This window comes from Gracilinanus agilis, chromosome 2, assembly GCF_016433145.1.
Source record: "Gracilinanus agilis isolate LMUSP501 chromosome 2, AgileGrace, whole genome shotgun sequence".
NCBI lineage: Eukaryota > Metazoa > Chordata > Mammalia > Didelphimorphia > Didelphidae > Gracilinanus > Gracilinanus agilis.
In genome coordinates this window covers 136094215-136114571 of record NC_058131.1, presented here as the reverse complement: position 1 = coordinate 136114571, position 20357 = coordinate 136094215, and the positions used below count along the sequence as shown (strand labels likewise).

The 20357-nt window shown below is 36.4% G+C and overlaps 1 protein-coding gene across 1 annotated transcript in view; it reads right to left on the bottom strand.

Moving 5' to 3' along the window:
• The window catches only part of MACROD2 (mono-ADP ribosylhydrolase 2), a 2270665-nt gene that overhangs the window by 647819 nt on the left and 1602489 nt on the right, over positions 1 to 20357 (bottom strand). The window contains exon 8 of the mRNA XM_044663418.1: positions 17405 to 17478. Coding sequence (XP_044519353.1) covers positions 17405 to 17478 — 74 coding nt within the window. The remainder of the gene's footprint in view (positions 1 to 17404; positions 17479 to 20357) is intronic.

Below are 20357 nucleotides of genomic sequence, written 5' to 3'. Positions count from 1 at the left end.
TACAATAGAAGTCCAGAACTAGTCAGTTAGGATGACTGGTTCTACAGCAAAGCCTTGGGTCATCTAGCTGGTGCCACTGGGCACAGATCACTGAGCTGGGAATAAGGAAGACCTCGATTAAAATTTGGCCTCAGATATTTATCAAATGTGTGATCTTGTTCAAGTCCCTTAAGCCTTGCTTATCTTAGTTTCTTCAGCTGTTGAAAAGGAATAATAATATTTCTTCAGCTGTAAAAAAGGAATAATTATATCAATGGATCTCCCAGGTTGTTGTGAGGATAATACGAGATTATTTTTGTAACTTTATTAGCAGAGTGCCTGGCACTTAGCAGGGGCTAAAGAGATGCCCCTTTCCTTGTTTTTTGTTTCTTTGATTTAATGCAAACAACACTGCATTGTAAGTCAGGAAGCCTGAAGAAATGCCCTGCCTCTACCATTATGTGACTTCAGGTAAATAATTTCACCTGCCTGCTAAGCTTCAGTTTCTACATTAATAAAATAGGTGTTGTTGCACTAATGTTCTCATGGTTGTCATAATATTATCTTCCAAAACAAACAAAAATGGGATCAAGTATGCTATCCAGTTAATTGTATGACTGAAAGCAGGACCTGCTGCAGAGAATCTTTGGTGAAATCCTGCTTCTGAAGAATCAAATTTCAGATGATCCCAGGAAGGGACACTAGAGGCATTGTTGCCATAGGTGGGCTTTACATATTACCATGCATGATTCATAAAAAAGAAATAGTACAAAAAGTATAAGGGGAAATGTACATTTAGAAAGAGACAGTGGAAGGATGTATTGGACAATATTGGGCTTGTAGTTAGAAAGACATGAATTCAAATACTACCAACACCAACATTTAAGATATTAATGGGGGGGGGGGTGGTTAGGTGGCTCAGTGGATTAAGAGCCAGTCCTAGAGACAGGAGGTCTTGAGTTCAAATATGGCTTCAGATACTTCTTAGCTGTGTGACCTTGGGCAAATCACTTAAACGCAAATTGTCTAGCCTTACCTCTTTTCTACCTTGGAACCAAAACGCCATATTGATTCTAAGATAGAAGGTAAGGGAATTATTTTTAAAGATCTAGGCGAAGTTAGGCAAGTCACTTAACCTTACTAAACTTCTGGTACCTTTCTAAGATTAAAAAATAAGAATAATGGTTGCAACCAATGTCAAGAGGAGTTGTTACTTTGGGAGTTCCCACATAGATGAAATAAAAAATCTTATGTCATCTCACTTTCAAAGACCATAGATTATAGTTCAACAATCACACCTGCCAATTCTTTCAGTATCCTATGATTTAGTTTCTATAAGTAGGTCTTGTCCCTTGAACTCATCAAAGGTAGAGCTGTACCATTTAGCTCTCTTCTTATCTTGGATATCCATTTCTTGAGAGAGACTATATAAGTACTGGAGTTATTTGTAATGTGTAGAAAGAGTTGATATGAGTCAGGAAGACCTGTTTTCAAGACCTATCACTGAAATACATTGGCTGTATAAACTTCTCAGTATCCTGAAAGCTTTTCTAAAACTATAATTGACAGAATAGTTGTTGAGGGACTTTTCTCTCAGGGAAGATCCTTATATTTTATATAGAAATATTCCTAAAGATGAAATGACAGACAGAGACACATAGATAGATAGATAGATAGATAAATAGATGGATTGGTGGATAGATAGACAGATTGGGTGGATGGATGGATGGATATACATACATATATATATATGTAAATATATATATATATATATAGAGAGAGAGAGAGAGAGAAATATACACACATGTATTTATGCATATGTGTCTATTTTTTATTGGTCTTCTTTGTTCTCTGCAATCCAAAACTCATTCTCCTTGGCAAAGATAAACAAAGTAAAACAGTCTGAGTAAATCTGCTCAACTGTTGTCTGTTAAGTTTGATCATTGTTGCATTTATCATAATCAGCTGTCCTATTGATGTGATGCCAGAAAAGAAGGTGGACTGGTTCTGTATAAAAAGCAAGGGATCACAGATAGACAGCATGAGTGCTGTGCTAGCATGCATGAAATATTATTAGCATTAGCATTATTTCCTGGCAGTCCTTAAAGCTTTTTACTATGCTAAGGTCCCAGCCCTGTCCCCAACCTGAGGTTTAGTTGGATTCCCAACAGGAATGGAAGCCTGGCTGGCAGGGCTGCTAGATCCATCTGTTTCAGAGAGATTTTATTATCAACATTCCCTTGGACTGCCCTCTCCCAACAGAATCGCACTATCAGCTCCTCCTTACCGCAGAGATCTCAGGGCTTCCAGGAAATGCAAAGGTTTCTTCACAAAAAAAAAAAAAAAAAAAAAAAAAAAAAAAAACTCTCCTTGAATACAAGGACTATTTGTACTGTTTTTACCATTCTTTGCATCTGCAACACTTAGCACAGGGCCTGACACATAATAAACACTCAAAAGAATGCTTACTTACTGACTCCTAAATTTACTGAGGATTCAGAAGCCCTATAGCAATAAGATTAAATAAAAGCTTCCATTTTGCAATGTTTCAGATTAGGAGAAATTCTTCCAGGAAAAGCAACATAGACCCTTTAGCTTGATAAACTGCTATGTTCAATCAATATGGACTTTGTCTGCTCTGTTTATCTGCCTCTCTCCTGAAAAGCCATGGGATCATCACAGGAGACAGTCTGGTCCCTACAGTGGCTTACTTCTCTGGCAAAGGAAGTAACTGGTGTGTTTTGAAGAAATATATGGCAGTGCTACAGGGACAGCTTCACATCTGTCTGAGCCCTAGCTGAGAAGATTTCCCCACAGCAGGCGAACCATTTAATTCTATCAAAATGGAGAGATGCTTCCCCCACCACCTCCTGAGTTTAGCTAGATGGCAGTGGCACAACTACTGATTTTCATTTCAATCAGAGTTGTGCAAGATCATTGCCTAATTAGAATGGCAAAAAAGAAAAAGAAAAAAATCTTTTTTTACTTACACAGGAAAAAAGGAATACTGTAGTCTATTAAAGAAATGATTCTCATTCACCAAAATGGCCCCTTGAATTTCTATTGGCACCACTTGCCCTATTATACTCTTTACAATCCATCTAGCAATGTTTTTGATGGAAATCCATATGTATAGAGGTTCATTTTCTATTCATAAAAAGAATCACAACATTCTAAGGCATGGGACACATGATCTCTGCTTGGTAAACTATATATTTTTATTTAAAAACCAACCTCAGAAAGTTTGGTTGTGTTTAAACTACCATAGCATAAAAAATCATAAAAGCCTCATTGAATACCAGCAGAATGTGGTGGTCTAGCTAAACTAAGCTGGTTTGGGATTTTAGTAATGGTGCTAAAGATGTCTTCTCATGGACCGCATTCATAGGAAGACATTCAAGTTATTATTATTTAGTCTGGGATTAACCTGTTAGAGAAGAATTTTCTCTGGTCTGAGTATCCTGCTGTGATAGAGACACAGTTATTGGTTGTGGCTGCATTAACAAGTGACACAAAAGACAGAAATTAAGACAAAGGACATAGTATAGAGAATGGGTCTTTAGAGGTCATACGGTTAAATTTCTCACTTCACATATGCAAAATGAAGCCCAAAGAAGTAAAGTAACTTCAGTTATTTTCAGGGTCAGAAAGTTAGCAGAACCAGAATTAGAATCTGGGTCTCCTGGTTCTTAATTCAAGATTGCACTACTCCTTAAACATTTGCTTTTTTTTGGAAGAAAATGCCTCCCAACTCAGGATGTCCAAACACCCATTCTGAAGTTTCCTATAAGAAAAATACATAGCTACCTATACTGTGAATTCTTTAAGGGAATTGTTTGGTCTGGTTTTGAGATGCCTCACTTCCCCAGAATGCCTTACAGCTTAAGAACATCCTTTGTAAAATGTGGAGGCTATGGTCAGACAAGTATCACAAAATCAGGTGAATAACTTCCAAACTAATCTCATGTCCCCAGCTTCTCGAATTTTTCTTCTATACAACTGCTAAAATTGTTATTCCTAAAGCAAAAATTTGATCATGTCATTTCCCTACCCAACTGCAAGTGGTTCTTTTGCTCCTAGAATGAATTATAAATTCTACTACCGAGCTTTAAAAGTCCTTCACAGTCTGGCTCCAGCCTACCTTTCCAGATTTATTACTCTCTTTTACACGTTCTACGTTCCAGCCAGGCTGACCCATTTGCTGTTTATTGTTACCGTACATGAAATTTTGCCTCCCCACATGCATGCCTTTGTCTAAGCTATCTAGAACAGGTGAAATACATATCATTCACACAACTCCCTCTTAGAATCCCTATCCTGCCATTAAAACTGAGTTTAAATCCTACTTTAAACTGGAAGTAAAATCTGATTCCCCCACCCACTTGTCCTACTACTTGAAGTTACTATATAGTTTATATTTATTATGATATATTTAGTTTTATAAATGTATATTGTTTTCCCTGAAAGTTCTTTGGAGGCAAGGGCTATACTGTGTATTGTCCCCAAGGCAGAAAAGTGATAAGGGCAAGGCAATGGACATTAAGTGATTTGCCCAGGGTCACACAACTAGGAAGTATCTGAGGCCATGTTTGAACCCAGGACCTCCCAGCTTGAGGCCTGACTCTCAATCTACTAAGTCACCTAGTGGCTCCCTAATTAGAAAACTCAAAAGAAGTACAGTTGATAGAAATTTCTGTCAAGGTGTTCCTAGGAAGTCCTGGACATTTTGCAAGAACTTCAGAAATTGATGAAAACTGGATTTACATTATATCTAATGTCACTTGCTGAAAGTATCATCAGCATGAATCTTATACTCCTCAGCCAGAATTGACTCATGGAATAAAGAAGAAAAGAAGGCAGAAAATGGGAAAAAGAAGGAATATTCTGAGAAAACTGAACAATAGTTAAAAAAATAGAGGAGCCAAGCTTTAAAAAGCTCAATGGATAGAAGTCAAATTAATGGAATTATATGAGAAGGAAATTAAAGAAATGCTATATAAGGCGGAAGAAAGAAAGTAATAGAATAGGGGCATATGAGGTCAGACAATTCCCTAACTCACACATCAAATGATGCCATTGGCCAAAGCAGTTTAGTTGCTGTCCAGAGCAAAAGAGAAGGATTCTATTTAGTGGATGAAGAAAAAGGATGATGTTGTTACAATAATTATTTATATATAAGAAAAAGAACCTGTTTTGAGACAGTCCTTAAACAGTTATAAAAGAAAACATCTAGGACATTCTTTAGCATTGATACTAATTTCAAAAGATCTTGACAGCTGAGCATAGTGGGCTCATATTTTATGTACACATTACATCAGAAGATAAATGTCGTCACATGATGAAAAAAAGATATCTGCTACAGATGGAAACAAGCCATTTTTTCACTTTATTTTCTCCATGAATTTTTCTCTAGTGTAAGCAATATGTGTCTTGTTTCATAACACAACAAACATGGAAATATGTATTACATGATAATATATGTATGACTTATATTACCAGTATTATTGGGGAGGAGAGAGGGATTAGAGAGAGGGAAAGAAAATGGATTATAAAATGTTAGAAAAAGAATATTAAAAATTGTATTAACATATAAGTAGGGAAAAGTGTAAAAAATTAAAAGGAGATAAATGTAGTCATTTTGAGATTGCATATGTAGATCTACATAATAGTATAATTAGGGGTCTAGCACATCTGCAGTCCTCATCTGGTTGCTAAAAAGTCAGATTCAAATCATGCTAGGGAGCTGCTTTCAAGAAAATCAAAATAATGTATGTGGGACGTATTCGAGTGGACATTTTGCAACCCATTATGCTTGGACTGCCACATGGTCAAGAGCAATTTTTTTTCATTGGTTGTTTAACTAAAGTTTTTATAATCTTTAAAAGGGTCTGAGTTAGCCCTCTGTCTCTCTGTCTGTCTCTCTCTTTCAAATACAATTGTATCTGATGTAGTGATGTCACTCTTTTATATTATGATGTCTGGTGAGATAATACCACAAAGAAAAGGCCCAGGAGCCTTTCCTCTCCCTTTCAGGCCATATGGTCCTCAAGAAAACAGGATTGTTCGACTCTTTCAGTCATCATTTCCCATTCTAGGGAGTAAAACCTCCAGCATTTTCATTCCAGCGATATTCTGTTGCAGTATGAAGAATTTAAACACATACACACGCACCCACACACACACAAACACAATTATAGTTCTCATGCTGGAAAAAAATGGAAAATAGTCAGACAGAAATTAGGTTTATGACATCTTCTACCATACCTAATAATGAATTAAAAATGTATAGGAGACCTGAAACTGAAGGTCATAACATAGGCATGCACACGCATACAATAGAAGAGAGCCAAAGACCAGGAATTCAAGCCACTAAGAATCTAGGAATCCAGGAATCTAAGTTGTGTCAGCCAGGCCAGATTCTGAGGAGTCCTTAGGAGCAGAGAGCTAGTATCCAGAATGACCTCTGGCTCAGATGCCCAGAGCAATGCCCTCTTTGGAGGTGAACTTGGTGTGATCAATACTGCATAGGAACTGAGCTAGTCTGAACCTAATCAAGTATCTCACTCTCACATACATCTAGACTGAAATGGTTTTAGATGGAATTATACCCCTGAAGTTACAGAGAAAATGTTTGAAATTTGTTCTTGTTATATCTTTAAAGTAAATATTCTTTTGTAAAAGCTATTCATTGTTAAATGGTTAAATATAACTGGAGTGTTGGTTACTGGGTTTCTAAAATAGAGGAGAGAGAGAGAGCTCTTGAAAGCTTGAACTGTTCACAGAGAAAAGAGACACTCAGAAATCTTTCAACATACGTGATAACTTTAAGATGGGGGAAGTGTGTGTGTGTGTGTGTGTGTGTGTGTGTGTGTGTGTGTGTGTTTGTACACATTTTCTACCTAGCATGAAGAGAGTAAAAATCAAAGTATACATGAAATAAAGATGATAATTGAAGCTCCTGTAAAGTGGTTAATATCATTAAGAAGGACAGCATATGAAAGAAAATAAAAGATTTCCAAGGACAGATTCTTGGGTAATACCCTCACTTACAGGACAGAAAGAAGACAAGTAAGCAAAGGAGACTAAGAAAGAGAGCTTAGAATAGTAGGAGAAGCAAGAGAGCAATGTCACTGAAGGAGAAAGTATTAAGGAGAAGGACATAATCATCAGAGTGCAATGATGCAGAAAAGCTAAGGAGGATGAAGACTGAGGAAAATCCATTGGATTTGTCAGATAGGAAGTCATTGGTGCCCTGAAAGTGAACAGTTTCATTATAATAGTGGTGATATGTCAGAGTTCAAGGGTTTTAAGGACTGAATGAGTGGTAAGTATGTAGAGAAAATGAACATAGGCTGTTCTTTCAAGAATGAAAATACAATACTTTGATCAACAGAAAGATCAAAGAAGGTATGTGTGTATGTGTGTGTCTATTTTAGGCAGAGGAGACTGAATATGTTTGTTGGTAGACTAAAAGAAGCCAGAAGAGAAGATTAAAGATGAAAGAGATGGAATTATGAATCAGGAGAAAAAAGTTTCTGATGTCCTAAATGGAATTTAGGCCATTTCTTCCTTCTCTATCAAGAAAAAAATTGTCCAACTAAAAAATAGAACAAAAAAAGAATGACTGGAATAAAAGGATATTAAGAAATCACTTGATTATTTAAATCAACTCAGATCTCCAGCCTCAAACTATTGTTGCAGTATGAAGAACTTACACACACATACAAACACACACACATACACACAATTATCATTCCCATCCCTTACTGGGGGGGGGAGGGGATGGAAAGTAGCTAGGCAGAAATTCAATTTAGAACATCTCATACCATATTGTAATAATAAATTAAAAATAGATGTGATCTGAATCTGGAGGTCAAAACATGATAACACACATGTGCACACACACACACAGATACACAAAATTGAAAAGAACCAAATCAGATTCCAGATGCCTATGGAGTGAATTATTAAACTAACAAGGGATAGAAGAGATTAAAAAAATACAGAATAGATAATTTGTTTAAATGAAATTGAAAAGTTTTGCAAAAACAGAGCAAAAGTAGCTAAGTAGGGAAGTGAACAACCTGGGGTTTGGGGGAGTGGAAATCTTCATATTGAGTATGATTGACTAGATATGTAGGTAACAACAGAAATATGTAAGAACAGAAAGCATTTTCCAACAGAAGAGTCAAAAGATATTCTCAAAAGAATCGTAAACTATTATTAATCAAATGAAAGAATGCTCCAAATCATGTGAGAAAAAAATCAAAACAACTGCAATATTTCAATGAATTTTCAGAGTTTGGATGAAGATGACAAAAGATGGGAACAGCCAAAATCAGGGGAAATGAAGAAATACAGGAATTCTAATGCACTATTAGTGGAGCTATGAATTGGTCTGACTATTTTGGAAATTTTAAATTATGCTAAGAATTTGAATAAAATGTATATACTTTCTGATCCAGAGATACCCCAAGGAAGTCAATGATTTAAAAGTCAGGTCCCATACACATCAAAATGTCCAGAGTAAAACTTTTTTTAATAGTATCAAAGAATTAGAGAGGTGGGAAATAGATGGATAGCAACTGGGGAATAGGTAGATATACTGTGTTATACTAATGTGAAACACCATTACTGTAAACATTTGGAGACTTACATGAAATATGCAAAATGAAGTAAATTGAACCAAGAAAATGATAGGCATAGTGACTACAACAATATAAATAGAAGGAACAATGATAATCAAAACTGAATCTCATGAAATTATAATGACAAGTTAATTCCCCGAAAAGATAAAAGGACATACCTTTCCACCTTTTTGTAGAGCCAGAAGGGAGCCCTATGGTTATAAAACACTGCATATAATATCAACTTTTTTATGTATTTTATGAATTATTTTGTTTCTCCTTTTTTTAAAAACCCTAACCTTCTGTCTTAGAATCAATACTGTGTATTGGTTCTATGGAAGAAGAGCAGTAAGGACTAGGCAATGGGGTTAAATGACTTGCCCAGGATCACACAGCTATAAAGTATCTGAGTCTAGATTTGAATCCAGGATTTATCTCTAGACTTGGCTCTCAATCCACGGAGGCATCTAGTTGTTTCCCTTCTTTTAAAATCTTTCTCATAAATGTTCAGCTGCTGAGAAGGCACAGGCAGAAATATATAGAATGTAAAAGTTATATATGTAAAAACAAACTATATCAATGAAACAACAATTCTTTAAAAAAATAGAATTCTTCAAAATGGAATGGGTTACTCTGAAGTATTCAGTACCTTCTCACTAGAATTTAGTCTATTAGCATTTTTAAGTGTCTACCCTGTGTCAGGCTCTGTGCTAAGCATTAAGAAGTGTTCAAACATGGGCAATACTTTTCAAAGATGTTGTAAAAAAGTGCCTCTACATAGGTTAGGTGGCTGGACTGGATGACCTTTAAGACTTCTTCAGATTCAAAGCTTTTGTAATTGGGCTGACAAGTACAGAAAGTCAGAACATGGTCTGGTAAAAGGAGTCGATGAGCTACAACTTGTCTGGCTAAAGTCCTAAATCTGAATCCTCAGAAGGTTAGTTTGAGCTGAAGTGCCCTAGAGCCTTGATTAGGCAGCTATCCCCCTTCTGGGAGGAAATAGAAGGTCTTGAAGAGCCCTTCACACACACTGAAATTGTGAGAGGCCAGGAGGCATCACCTCTCAAACAGTGTCTAATTGAAGTCCTGCCCACACGAGGCACCTCCACTAACTGTCTGAACCTCCAGGTCTGCACTTATTAATGTAGTAAAAATAATAAAACAACCCCATATCTCACAGCTCTATTACTGACTGCATGAAGTAGGGGCGTGGAATGTGGAGAAAATTACAAAGGGGGTTATTTCTGGCTTTTAAGATCTTAGCCTTTGCCAGGTGCAACCAGTTCTGGGAACAATGTCGGGCAGGGGGGAGTTGAGTGGGGTGGTTACTTGGCAGGCTCGCTTGTAGGTGTCCTATGGTTTCATCAAACAGGCCTGAGGACTCCCACTGAGGACCGAAGAGTGCCTTCACTCCTGACTTTCCCTGGAAATCCTATGAATTTAGACCCAGGAGATTAAATACACAAAAGCTTGGGTGTACCAGTGGAAAAGCATGTCACAAATTTAAAAAAAAAAACAAGTAAGAGAAAGGAAGAATATTCAAAATTATCATTCATATCTTCTATTTATAGGATAAGAAAGATACAGGGTCTGACAGAGACAGAATAACAGAGCCTAACAGTGGGGAGAGAGAGAATCAGGGGAGGGGAGAGTCACACAGAATGGGGAGAAGGAGAGACAGAAAGAGAGAGAGAGAGAGAGAGAGAGAGAGAGAGAGAGAGAGAGAGAGAGAGAGAGCATTTGCAAGTCATATTTCTTGAAAAGGGTGAGGAGGGGGAAAATGATCTATGTCCCAAATCTGGAAATAATTTTCTATAATTATGTCACATTTGATGATCTTCAATTGTTCCACCTGAATCTTATGTTTTGGCTAGTCAATGGGTACATTTTTGTTAACAGCATATTAGGATTATTATAAACACGTTCACATTCCAATTCAGGATATAAATATTTTAACATTAGAGTGTTTTTTGCTTGCCTTTATTTTCAAATATGTATTTGAATTTGTACCCTAGTAAAGTAAATATGTTGAGGACATAGGTATGTAGAAATATTTGCTGACATAATTATGTGGAGTAACATGAAAGCAGAGGTTAACCCCAATAGCTACATCAGATTCTCTGGAATTTCTGCATGTATGTGAAGCACGTCCTTCCTTATGTGTGCACAATTTTACAATGTAAATTTTATATGAGAAAGACACAATTTTCCCTGCTTAAACATCAGTTGTAATTCAACCTCTGTTTTTCAGAATCCCAGAGAAACTGAGGCTCTTCATATAGGGACATACGGCTGGCCACACACTGGTTTTTTGGTAATACATAATGTGATTCTGAAATAAAAGTGACAAACAATTTTTTAACACTGCATATGTTCAAAGCTCTCTGCCAAGAAGGGGGGAGGTGGGGGAAATCTACTTTGGCACAGCAAGCCAAAGTGCAAGGGTTCTTTTGTGATCCATAATGAGAAAACAAGTGGAGATGTCTCTGACCTTGTCAAATTAGCACTGAAAGAGGCATTCTGAACTTCTCAAAAGACTCAATGGGCATTTCTGCTCTGAATGCCTGGAGGATAATATCTTTTAGGATGGGACCTGGTTCTATTTTCACTACTGGAGAATTCTATTCATTTCTTTCAGAATACATTGTGATTTTTTTGGGGGGGGGGTGGTGGTAGTAGTGGTGGGTGTGGAGAAATAAAGAGGGAATAGTTGGCTACTTGGGTGGGTTGTGGCCAATTAATGCAATGTTGCTTAACTACTCACAGTGTGCTCAAATGGATGTTTGTTTCCAATATAATTCCACTTACTAATTTCGAAACTAGGTTTGTCCTCTGCCTGCAAGTCACCAGACCTTCATGCAAATGACAACACAAAATGCTAAGACGCAAGAGAACAACTCCAAATTATTTGGAGTGTAGAATTTCTCATTTGTAGCAAAGCTGCGGGTGTCTGAGATATGTAAGCGTTGCCTCGTAGTTTTAGGTATTTAATATGGAGGCTGAACTATCCAAAATGTTATGTTTCCTCCTCCAAAGGATGAGGAATGATAGTCACTAACACGTGAACTCAATACGGCATATGTGATCGTGGCATTTTCCATTTCTTGCTACCTGTGTAACTTTGGGTAATCATTTCACCTTGGCTAGCTTTAGTTTCCTCATCCATAAAATAAGGGGGTTTGATTAAATGTCTTCTAAGGTCCTTTCTAACCCTGATTGTAGGATCCCATTACACTATTTAATCCAGCCTATTGGAGCTAATACTTTATTAGGGGATTTGTTTTTAAAGGCGGCTCCTTACCACTAAAACTGCTCTAGGGAAGAAGAAATAACTATCTTAGAAAACTTTTCTTCTCTTCTTAAATATCTGGGCTTTGTTTTTAATGCACTGGGCCTGTGCCCAAGTGACCTGCACGTGACTTCATGCATTCATTAAGCCTGTCTAGTCTTGTGCTTACTTATTGCCTTCAAAGATGAATGAAAGGCTGCCCCATTGAAATGCTGCCCCCCTGGGGCACAATAGGGCCTGTCTGAGGATGGGATTTGGAATCTCCTATAGAGTCCTTGAATGGGTAATGAAGCTGGGAAATAGCACAGCCAACACTCAGCCAGATGCAGCTGGGTCCCCACCTCAGGTGTGTGTCTGTGCCTCCAATTTGTATAGCCTCCCTGTCCAACAGCTTTAATTAGCAACCTTCAAAGTGGTCCACAAATCAGAATTATTCAACCCCATTCTCCCCACTGCAGGAGGGGGTGAAAGCACCCCTCTAAATCATTCTGTAGATTTACAATGGGGGTGGTGCTATCTTTAGAGCCAGGAGGTGGGGTGGGGTGAAGAAAATTGTAGATTTAAGACTAATTAGAAGGGCAGAATTAAATACATATTCACTTACACAAAGAAGCAGCTAAGCTGTGCAGTGGATAAAGTGATGGATCTGGAATGGGGAAGACATCTTCCTAAATTCAAATCTGGTCTCAGATACTAGCTGTGTGAACCTGGGCAAGTCACCTAACTCTCTTTGCCTTGGTTCTTCATCTGTAAAATGAGCTGGTGAGCTTCTTCAGTATCTTTGACAAGGAAACCTTTCATGGAGTCACTAAGAGTCAGACATGATCAAAACTACTGAACAACAACAATGCATAAGCAAAACTTTAAAAGCAATAAATAGCAAAGTTCTCTAAATGCTTTTCACACAACCTTGTGATATGAATATCAGCATTATTATCTCCATTTTACAGACAAAGAAACTGAGACACAAAGAATTTAAAATGTCTTCTCTGGAGGCAAGCACTTTCAAGTGTACAGCTGGACCAGAACTCAGGACTAGAACTTCTGACTATAAAAACAGTGTAGTCTTTCCCCTGTACCAAGATGATTTTCAGCTAAACTTCCAAATCACTGTCATGTTTCACCTTAAAAAATTTACTAGATATTTACTGAATTACTATCTGTTATCAGATTTTGTAAAACTCTATAGTTGGACCAAATGATGTATGAGCTCCAGTCTTACATTTTGCATTTATATGGAAATCACAGCTCCTACAGAAGTATAAGATGTTTTAAAGAAATGTCAGATGTTTATAAGAATGTTTTAAAATGTTGAATAAGAAAAAAGAGGTGGTCCAACAATCTCCCTACGAAGCAGACTAAGAAAGATAGCATAATATCAGGCCATTTAGCAGAGAGTAGAGGTCCAGATTTCTCCTTTCACTCAATCTTTGAGGAAAAACACATTGTAAGAAATTAACCCTAGAGGCCAATAGGCAAATGCCAAATTGTTCTCTGGGGTAGTCCAATCCTGAATGTACTAGAAAAAACACTGCTTAGGCAGACTTCCAGATTTAAAGGGATACCTCATAAGAGAAGAATGGTGGAAAAGAAAACCTAATTCTACAAGGAAAGATATTTTTAGGTGCCATAGAAAATGAAGAATGCATGAAATAGCTCAATGATGATTTAAACTGGCTATACTAACTTCATTGCAGATGGGGAGATTTTGCTGTTCACTCCTCACTTCCACATCAGCACCTTTCTCTGCTCGCTTACTTGCCTCTTGAATAAAGTTACTTCTTGTGAAAAGTGAAACTATGAAGAGCAATTCCATATGTGATAGATTTTGATTGTAGCCTCAGCTATGCTTTGCAACACTTTGCTATTCAGTGTCTAAATGTGGCTGAACATAACTGGGTGACTTGGTAGGTGCTTCTTGCCATTTTTAGAAAATGTCTTCAGTTCGATATGAAACTTTCATTGCTGGGGACACAACCTGTAGATGCTGAAGGTTTTGTTTCTGCTCCATGCGCTGCCGGATTCTAGTTCAAATGGAGCCACAGCGCCAGTGACACAAGGACTGAGTAGTGTCTACTTGCCACTCTCAATTTTGTTCATTTATGACATTTGCTAAAAAGGTAAAGGCACTAAAAAGCTAGAGGTGGAAACTATGCTTCACTTTTAGGTATCCTATGGACAACATTAGTGCCTAGCTGTTGGCAGAGACTTTATACTATTTGTAGTATATAATTTATATATTTATACTATATATTAAGTTTTAATCTGTAAAAATTAAATAAGTCAAATAACCCTTATGCCGAGTTGTTAAAGACACAGTAAGTCATGATAGGGGAAGAAAACCTGAGATGGTGCCCATGGAAGACAGTGACATCTGCTAGTTGATGCCAGGCTTAGATTTAGAAAACAAAGCAGAGGCATCTTGAGGTTGCTGCTAAGAGAATCTAGTAGCAGAGTGGGACTGAGCTGAGGAGGGATAAACTTACACAGAACCACTGAGAAGCAAAAAAGATCCATTTGGTTGCTTATGATTAAAATCTTGCCAACTAATTACCCAGCTTCTTTTTTTTCCCCCGCAGTGCTCAAATACTTGGCCTCTCTGCCTCAGTTTCTTCATCTATAAATGAAGGGGTGGGCTCAACCTTCAAGTGTCTACCAATTCTAAACTGAGAATCTTGTCAGTAAAAGTGTTTCTAACATTTAAAAAATTTTCAATATCTTGGTCAAAGCTCCATCACTTGACCCTAGTTACAGCTCTCTATTTTGCGTATAATTAGTAATGCCAGGATATATATAAAGATTTATGCTTATTACATATTTTATTATTTCCTTATAATAGCTTAGTGAGAAAAGCAAGGAATGCCAGTACCGATCCTATTGTAGAGCTGAAGAAAATAAAGATTAAAAAGCTTAAGAGACTTGCATAAAATCATGTAGCTGAGAAGTACAGATTGGAGTCTGCTTCCTATGAATCCAAAGCTTTTTTCACAACTCCAAGTTCCCTAACTACCCTGGGTCAAATTATAACTCTATTAATTATCATTTAGAAAAATAAAATTAAGTATCATTTCGCAGAGATCCAGAACTCAAATGGTATTTTATTAGTGGCATGTCAAGCATAAACAGTCATATGGCAAGAATCACAACAATCTAAGTTAAATGAGACCAAGACATGAATACCAAATTCCTGTTGTGACTGTAGGAAGAGTGATAGTGAAGAAAGAAATTATGCATATTTATTCATTTTTCTCATGAAAATGATTCCTCATAGCTCTTATTTATGTGTTTAACAATAACAGTAGGACACAAAAGTGAAAATGACAAGAATTTTGTCATAGACTTTCTTTAACTTACACTGATACAATCAATGGCTTGAATGGTCAAGGTTTTAGATTGACAAAGCTATATAGTAGGATTGGAAGTTGTCCATGTGAAACAAGGTTCTTCTTAAAGCATACCAATTTTTTTTATGGTGGCAGTGTTGGGGCATAGAATTAGAAGACAAAATTCTTCAAAAAATCCATTTTTGTTGCCTTGATCTATAAATCACACTACTTATGATCATTGGGAAAATGCTATGGAGTTTATAAAAGCTTATTTGAGTAATAATGTCTCCGTTGGAAGGCAAATAACAAAGGCAATGAGGATGGAAAGGAAATTGCTAAAGGAGTATCTTGGGAATTTCTATTAGTACTGACTTTCTAAACTTCACAAAAAGGCAAAAAAAAAAATCTAGCAGGGTGGAATTATTAATTTGGGTTGTAAATAGGGCCCATGGCTGTAGCTTATACAGTCCATATTTTTTTTAGCAAAGAAATATCTGTCATTTTCTCAAGGAAGGGAATTTCAGCATAGGAATTCCTTCTACCAAATTAGATTCCAATTCTTCCATGATTTAGTAGAAATATAAGAGACTATCTGAAGCACATAAAAGGTTGAGTGATTTGTCCTACATCACAGTATAGCAAGCCTCAATGGCAAAATTTGAACACAGTTCTTTTCTAATTCCAAGCCCAGCACCTTACCACCAATAGATTACTTAGCCTTTTTTTTTCCCTCTTCCTGTAGCATCAAGGTGTTGATAAACTTAAGCTGATCCCGTAACTTTTACTTGTTTCCCTTCATGAGCCTCAGCAGATTTTTAAAGTGGCTGGTCTAGGTTAGGATTTCCATCCATGTCATAGGAACAAATGTAGCTAAGTGGCCCCCAAGGGAACTAAACTCATGACCTTGGTCTTCTCAGCAATACGATTTAACAAGTGAGCTAACTAGTGTGTCTGTAATAGTAGACTCAGCAATTTATTTATTTATTTTAGAAAAAAAAAAAAAACACTACTAAAATAGCAATTAGAAGCCAAATTTGAGTTGTCAGATTTGCCCCTTAAAAAGGAAGGAGGAAAGGAGCCAGGAAAGCATAGCCAGATGGCCCTTCCTTCTGCTTGAAATTTCTGATGTTCTTACCTGTTTTAGAGATATGGAAATTTCAGCAATTAAGAGATCACACCACTAGTGCCCCTTTAAACAAAGAAAAATACCCAGGAACATTCATTCTCAAGAGAGCACTGACAACTAGCTACCCAATCAAGTATTTCAATAAAATACATCTTTCCTTTATGTATCAAGAAATCTATCCATAGTCCCAAATAATCAGGAATACAATCCTTTTGTTATGATAACAGTATAACACTAATCAGCTTATAGATCCAAGGAGAAAAAAAATGTTAGAATAAAAAAGCACTAAATTGCACATCCTTTAAAATCTGCTGGCTATCATAATATGTAAATCGCCAAATGTCTGAAATCTAAGGCAAAGAGTTGCCTCCAGTTATTTTGTCACTTCCTTCCCTTCAGCATTTCTCCAGTCCAACTGCTGAATACATCCTTTAATATTGTTTTAAATTAAAAGAATAGGAGGCATGGAGAGTACTCTGTTGAAAGCATTTTGTTTCATAAAGAAAAAAAAAACACAACCATGACAGGTTAGCTGGAAGAAATCCAGGACTTTTGAAATCTCTCTAGGAAATAGCTAGTTATAAGTAAAAAATAAAAAAAGAATAAAATAAATATATCGAACAAAAATGTGGGATCTCTGGAAATTAATGAACGCAGAGTATACCCTGCCTGAAAAGCTGTTGGTTGCAAAGTCCTTGTGAAATTTATTTCTGACCAAAATATGACCACAAAAATTAGTCCATATCTTTATTTTATTCAGATCAAGATCCGCCTCATGCTTTCTCTATGCAAACCAGAACAAAAAACAAGGGATCATTGTACAACTAATCTGGTCCTTTCCAAATTCTTCACAATCAATAGCATTTGGTACAGTGAACTCAATCTTATGGCAATCCATCATGATCATTCAAGTGGTAGGAGACCTAGATCCTAAATGATGGGCCTGGGATGTTCTGGCTTTTAGGCCAAGCTCAACAATAAGAATCAGCAATATTTACAGAATTAATTTCATTTCACTTTTATATATCAAGTATCACAAATGGTTTTTTTTTCCTACCTCATGATGATTCCTATTTAGCCATTCCTTGATGGTGGTTAGGGCTACAGTTGCAGCTGGCTCATTTGGAAATCCTATATGAAGAGCAAAGATCAGAACAAAATGTAATTAATTCATGATAGAGAACATTTTATTCATATGAATATATCTCCAGTAAAATTGGAACAGATTTATGGAGGATATATTTGTGAAGGGCATTGTGTGGGGATATAATATATGACATGATTGCTACCCTCAGAGAGTTTATAATCTAACTGTGGAGACAGGATAAATTATTGTCAACATTAAAAAATTATTTAAATTTAAATTCAAAACAAAAAAGCAACATAAAACAATGTGAAGAATAAAAGAAGAAACAGAAGCAAGAACCTAATTATATAGATAATTTACTGATTGAGAAAATACCCCAAATGAGGGATGGCCTAAAAATCAAATGTGTCATTTTAATACAGCCTGAGAAGGCTAAAAGGTCTAGGTAGTTTATCAGGTAAATGTATAAAAGAGGATGATGCTCTAACTTCCCTCCTGTAATAAAAAAGCCAAATGAATTGATCCCTGTGAAGCTTATACAAGATGAGGAAGTAAGGATAGATATACTTTTTTCAAACATGACAAAGAGAGTAGTTAATTTTTACCACAGTCATACTGTTGGCCATGTATATTAAAAGGAAGGACTAGGAAACTTTGTTGTCCAAGAACTTTTTCCCCAAACAAAACTTTGGCCAGCACCATGAAATGATCAAAGTCAGGAGCTCAGTTTTCATTTATCAAAGAAGTGGTTTGATCAAGTAAGGGAAAATAGGTTCCAAATCCTTAGGTGACCTTCAATTGACTTAGCTTAGGTCCAGGTCATTGACTGCCACCCTCCTCCATTTTCATTGTTGTTCGGTGGAAGATATGATGCTCCAAGAAGGTAGAATCAGGCTTATTAATGGATATTGACATCTTTATCTTCTGGTTCTCAGAGCACAAGATCATATAACTGGAAAACTCTTAACACCAAAGCATCATGGAGATCCATGGAGGAGTAAAAATGCTGGCAAAAATTCTGGTATGAAATGTCTGAAGGTGACATCTCCATGAATGTGAAGTTTTCTTTCTCTTTCACTGTAATTACTATGCTTCTTAAGGCCCAATATACTCACCTGTGGCTTCTTCCCCACACAAGATTAAGTTGTTTCAGTTTTCCATATGCTATAGCTCAAGCTTAGACACAATTTGGTAAAGGGGGATGCACTTAGCCTAGTTTACTTAGACTGCATCGTTTCACTTAATTTGAATTAAATTATCTAGATCTAATATCACTTCCAACTTGTCCTTATTGGAAATCAAAATCAACATCCTTTCCTTTGAGTTTCAGATCATATGGGTGATATGATTAATTACCCAATCCCTCTACTGATAATAAATGCTACAGAATTTCAAAGGAGAGATTGACCAATTTAGGCAAGAGTCATTTGGAAAGACTTCAAACAAAGGGGCAGGATTTGGACTACACTAGGAAGAATAGGAATGATGTGCATAGGCAGCAAGAAGGGCAGACCAAGATTATATATGTGTGAATGTGTGCCTAGGCACATATTCACAGTTTCTTGCCAAGCAGCTGAAGCACTATGGTTGATTTTAGAAACAGAAATAGTCATCATACCGCTGCTTGATCAGAGATTTTCATGATGAAAATGTTTTACATCTGGAAATGCTAAAACACACATTTTAGCCATATTTAGTCTTCTTCTCTGAAGAAATATAGTATACCATAATGGATTTTTCAGCTTAAAAGACCAACAACAACAGGCTTTCTATACTGTGATAACTGTTCTACCAATCCCAGTTTCCTAGAAAGTACCAAAATCACACTAAAATATGAAGTACAAGCCTTGTACCATTATAACTATTCATTTTCAACATTGCTTCCACAGCTGGAGGAAAGTTGTAAAGTTTTCTGATTCTGCAGGCACAAAATCATGAAGCTGTTCTATTTGGTGTGGAGTTAGAATAAGAAGTATGGAAAGCACACTAGGTTCTTTTCCCTTGTTTTCCCTCATCTGTTCATGCCATAGTGCCATACTTGCTTTATCTTAGAGGAAAGGATGAAAGAAGCTAACAAGTTGGAACAAAAGAAAAAGAATAATAGGAAATGAAAGGGGGCAGGGGAGAAGCTTGCTCTAGAGGACTTAGTTCAAATACTACTTCTTATCCTTTTAATACCTATGAGACACTGGACAAATCACTTAACCTCCCTGGCCTTCAATCCTCGTGTGTAAAATGAACAGTTTGAACTACATGGCCTCTGAAGTCCTTTAGAGTTCTCTATATATAATTCTATGTCTTTCTGCATACAATCTTTATGAGAACAAACAGGAATGGGATTAAGAGGGATATTGTACTCATGAATTCTTGACAATCAGATAGTCCAAATAGAAGATGACCACTACAATTGGCAGCCTCATGCATGTTCAGTCCCTTATGCTCAACAAGTAATACCAGTGACAAATGAATAAGAGATTTGGAATTAGTCTCCTGAATACTTGGCTTACTGGTTGTTATAAACTTTTAACTCTTTTTCACCCTGTTGTCTTAGTCTTTTTCTGCTACTTAAAAAAAAAAACCCGTTAACCTGTACATGATTTTCTTTCCCCCATATTACACAAATGTAGTATGAATTTTGACATAAATCTCTAATCAATTAATAAATATTTACTTAGTGCTTAAACAGTTTAATACCATATGCTCTATGTAGATTTGAAAAAAATAAAATAAAGTATTGGTTAACCTAATTTTTTAAAAAAGAAGAGAGTTAAATTAACATGAGCAAAAATGAAAAGAGAGATCTCACCTGTAATAAAGAGCAAATTAAAGCAATTATTAAGTGCTATTTTGCCCAATTATATGACAATAAATATGACAATCTAGGTGAAATGGATGAATATTTATAAAAATATAAATTGTCTAG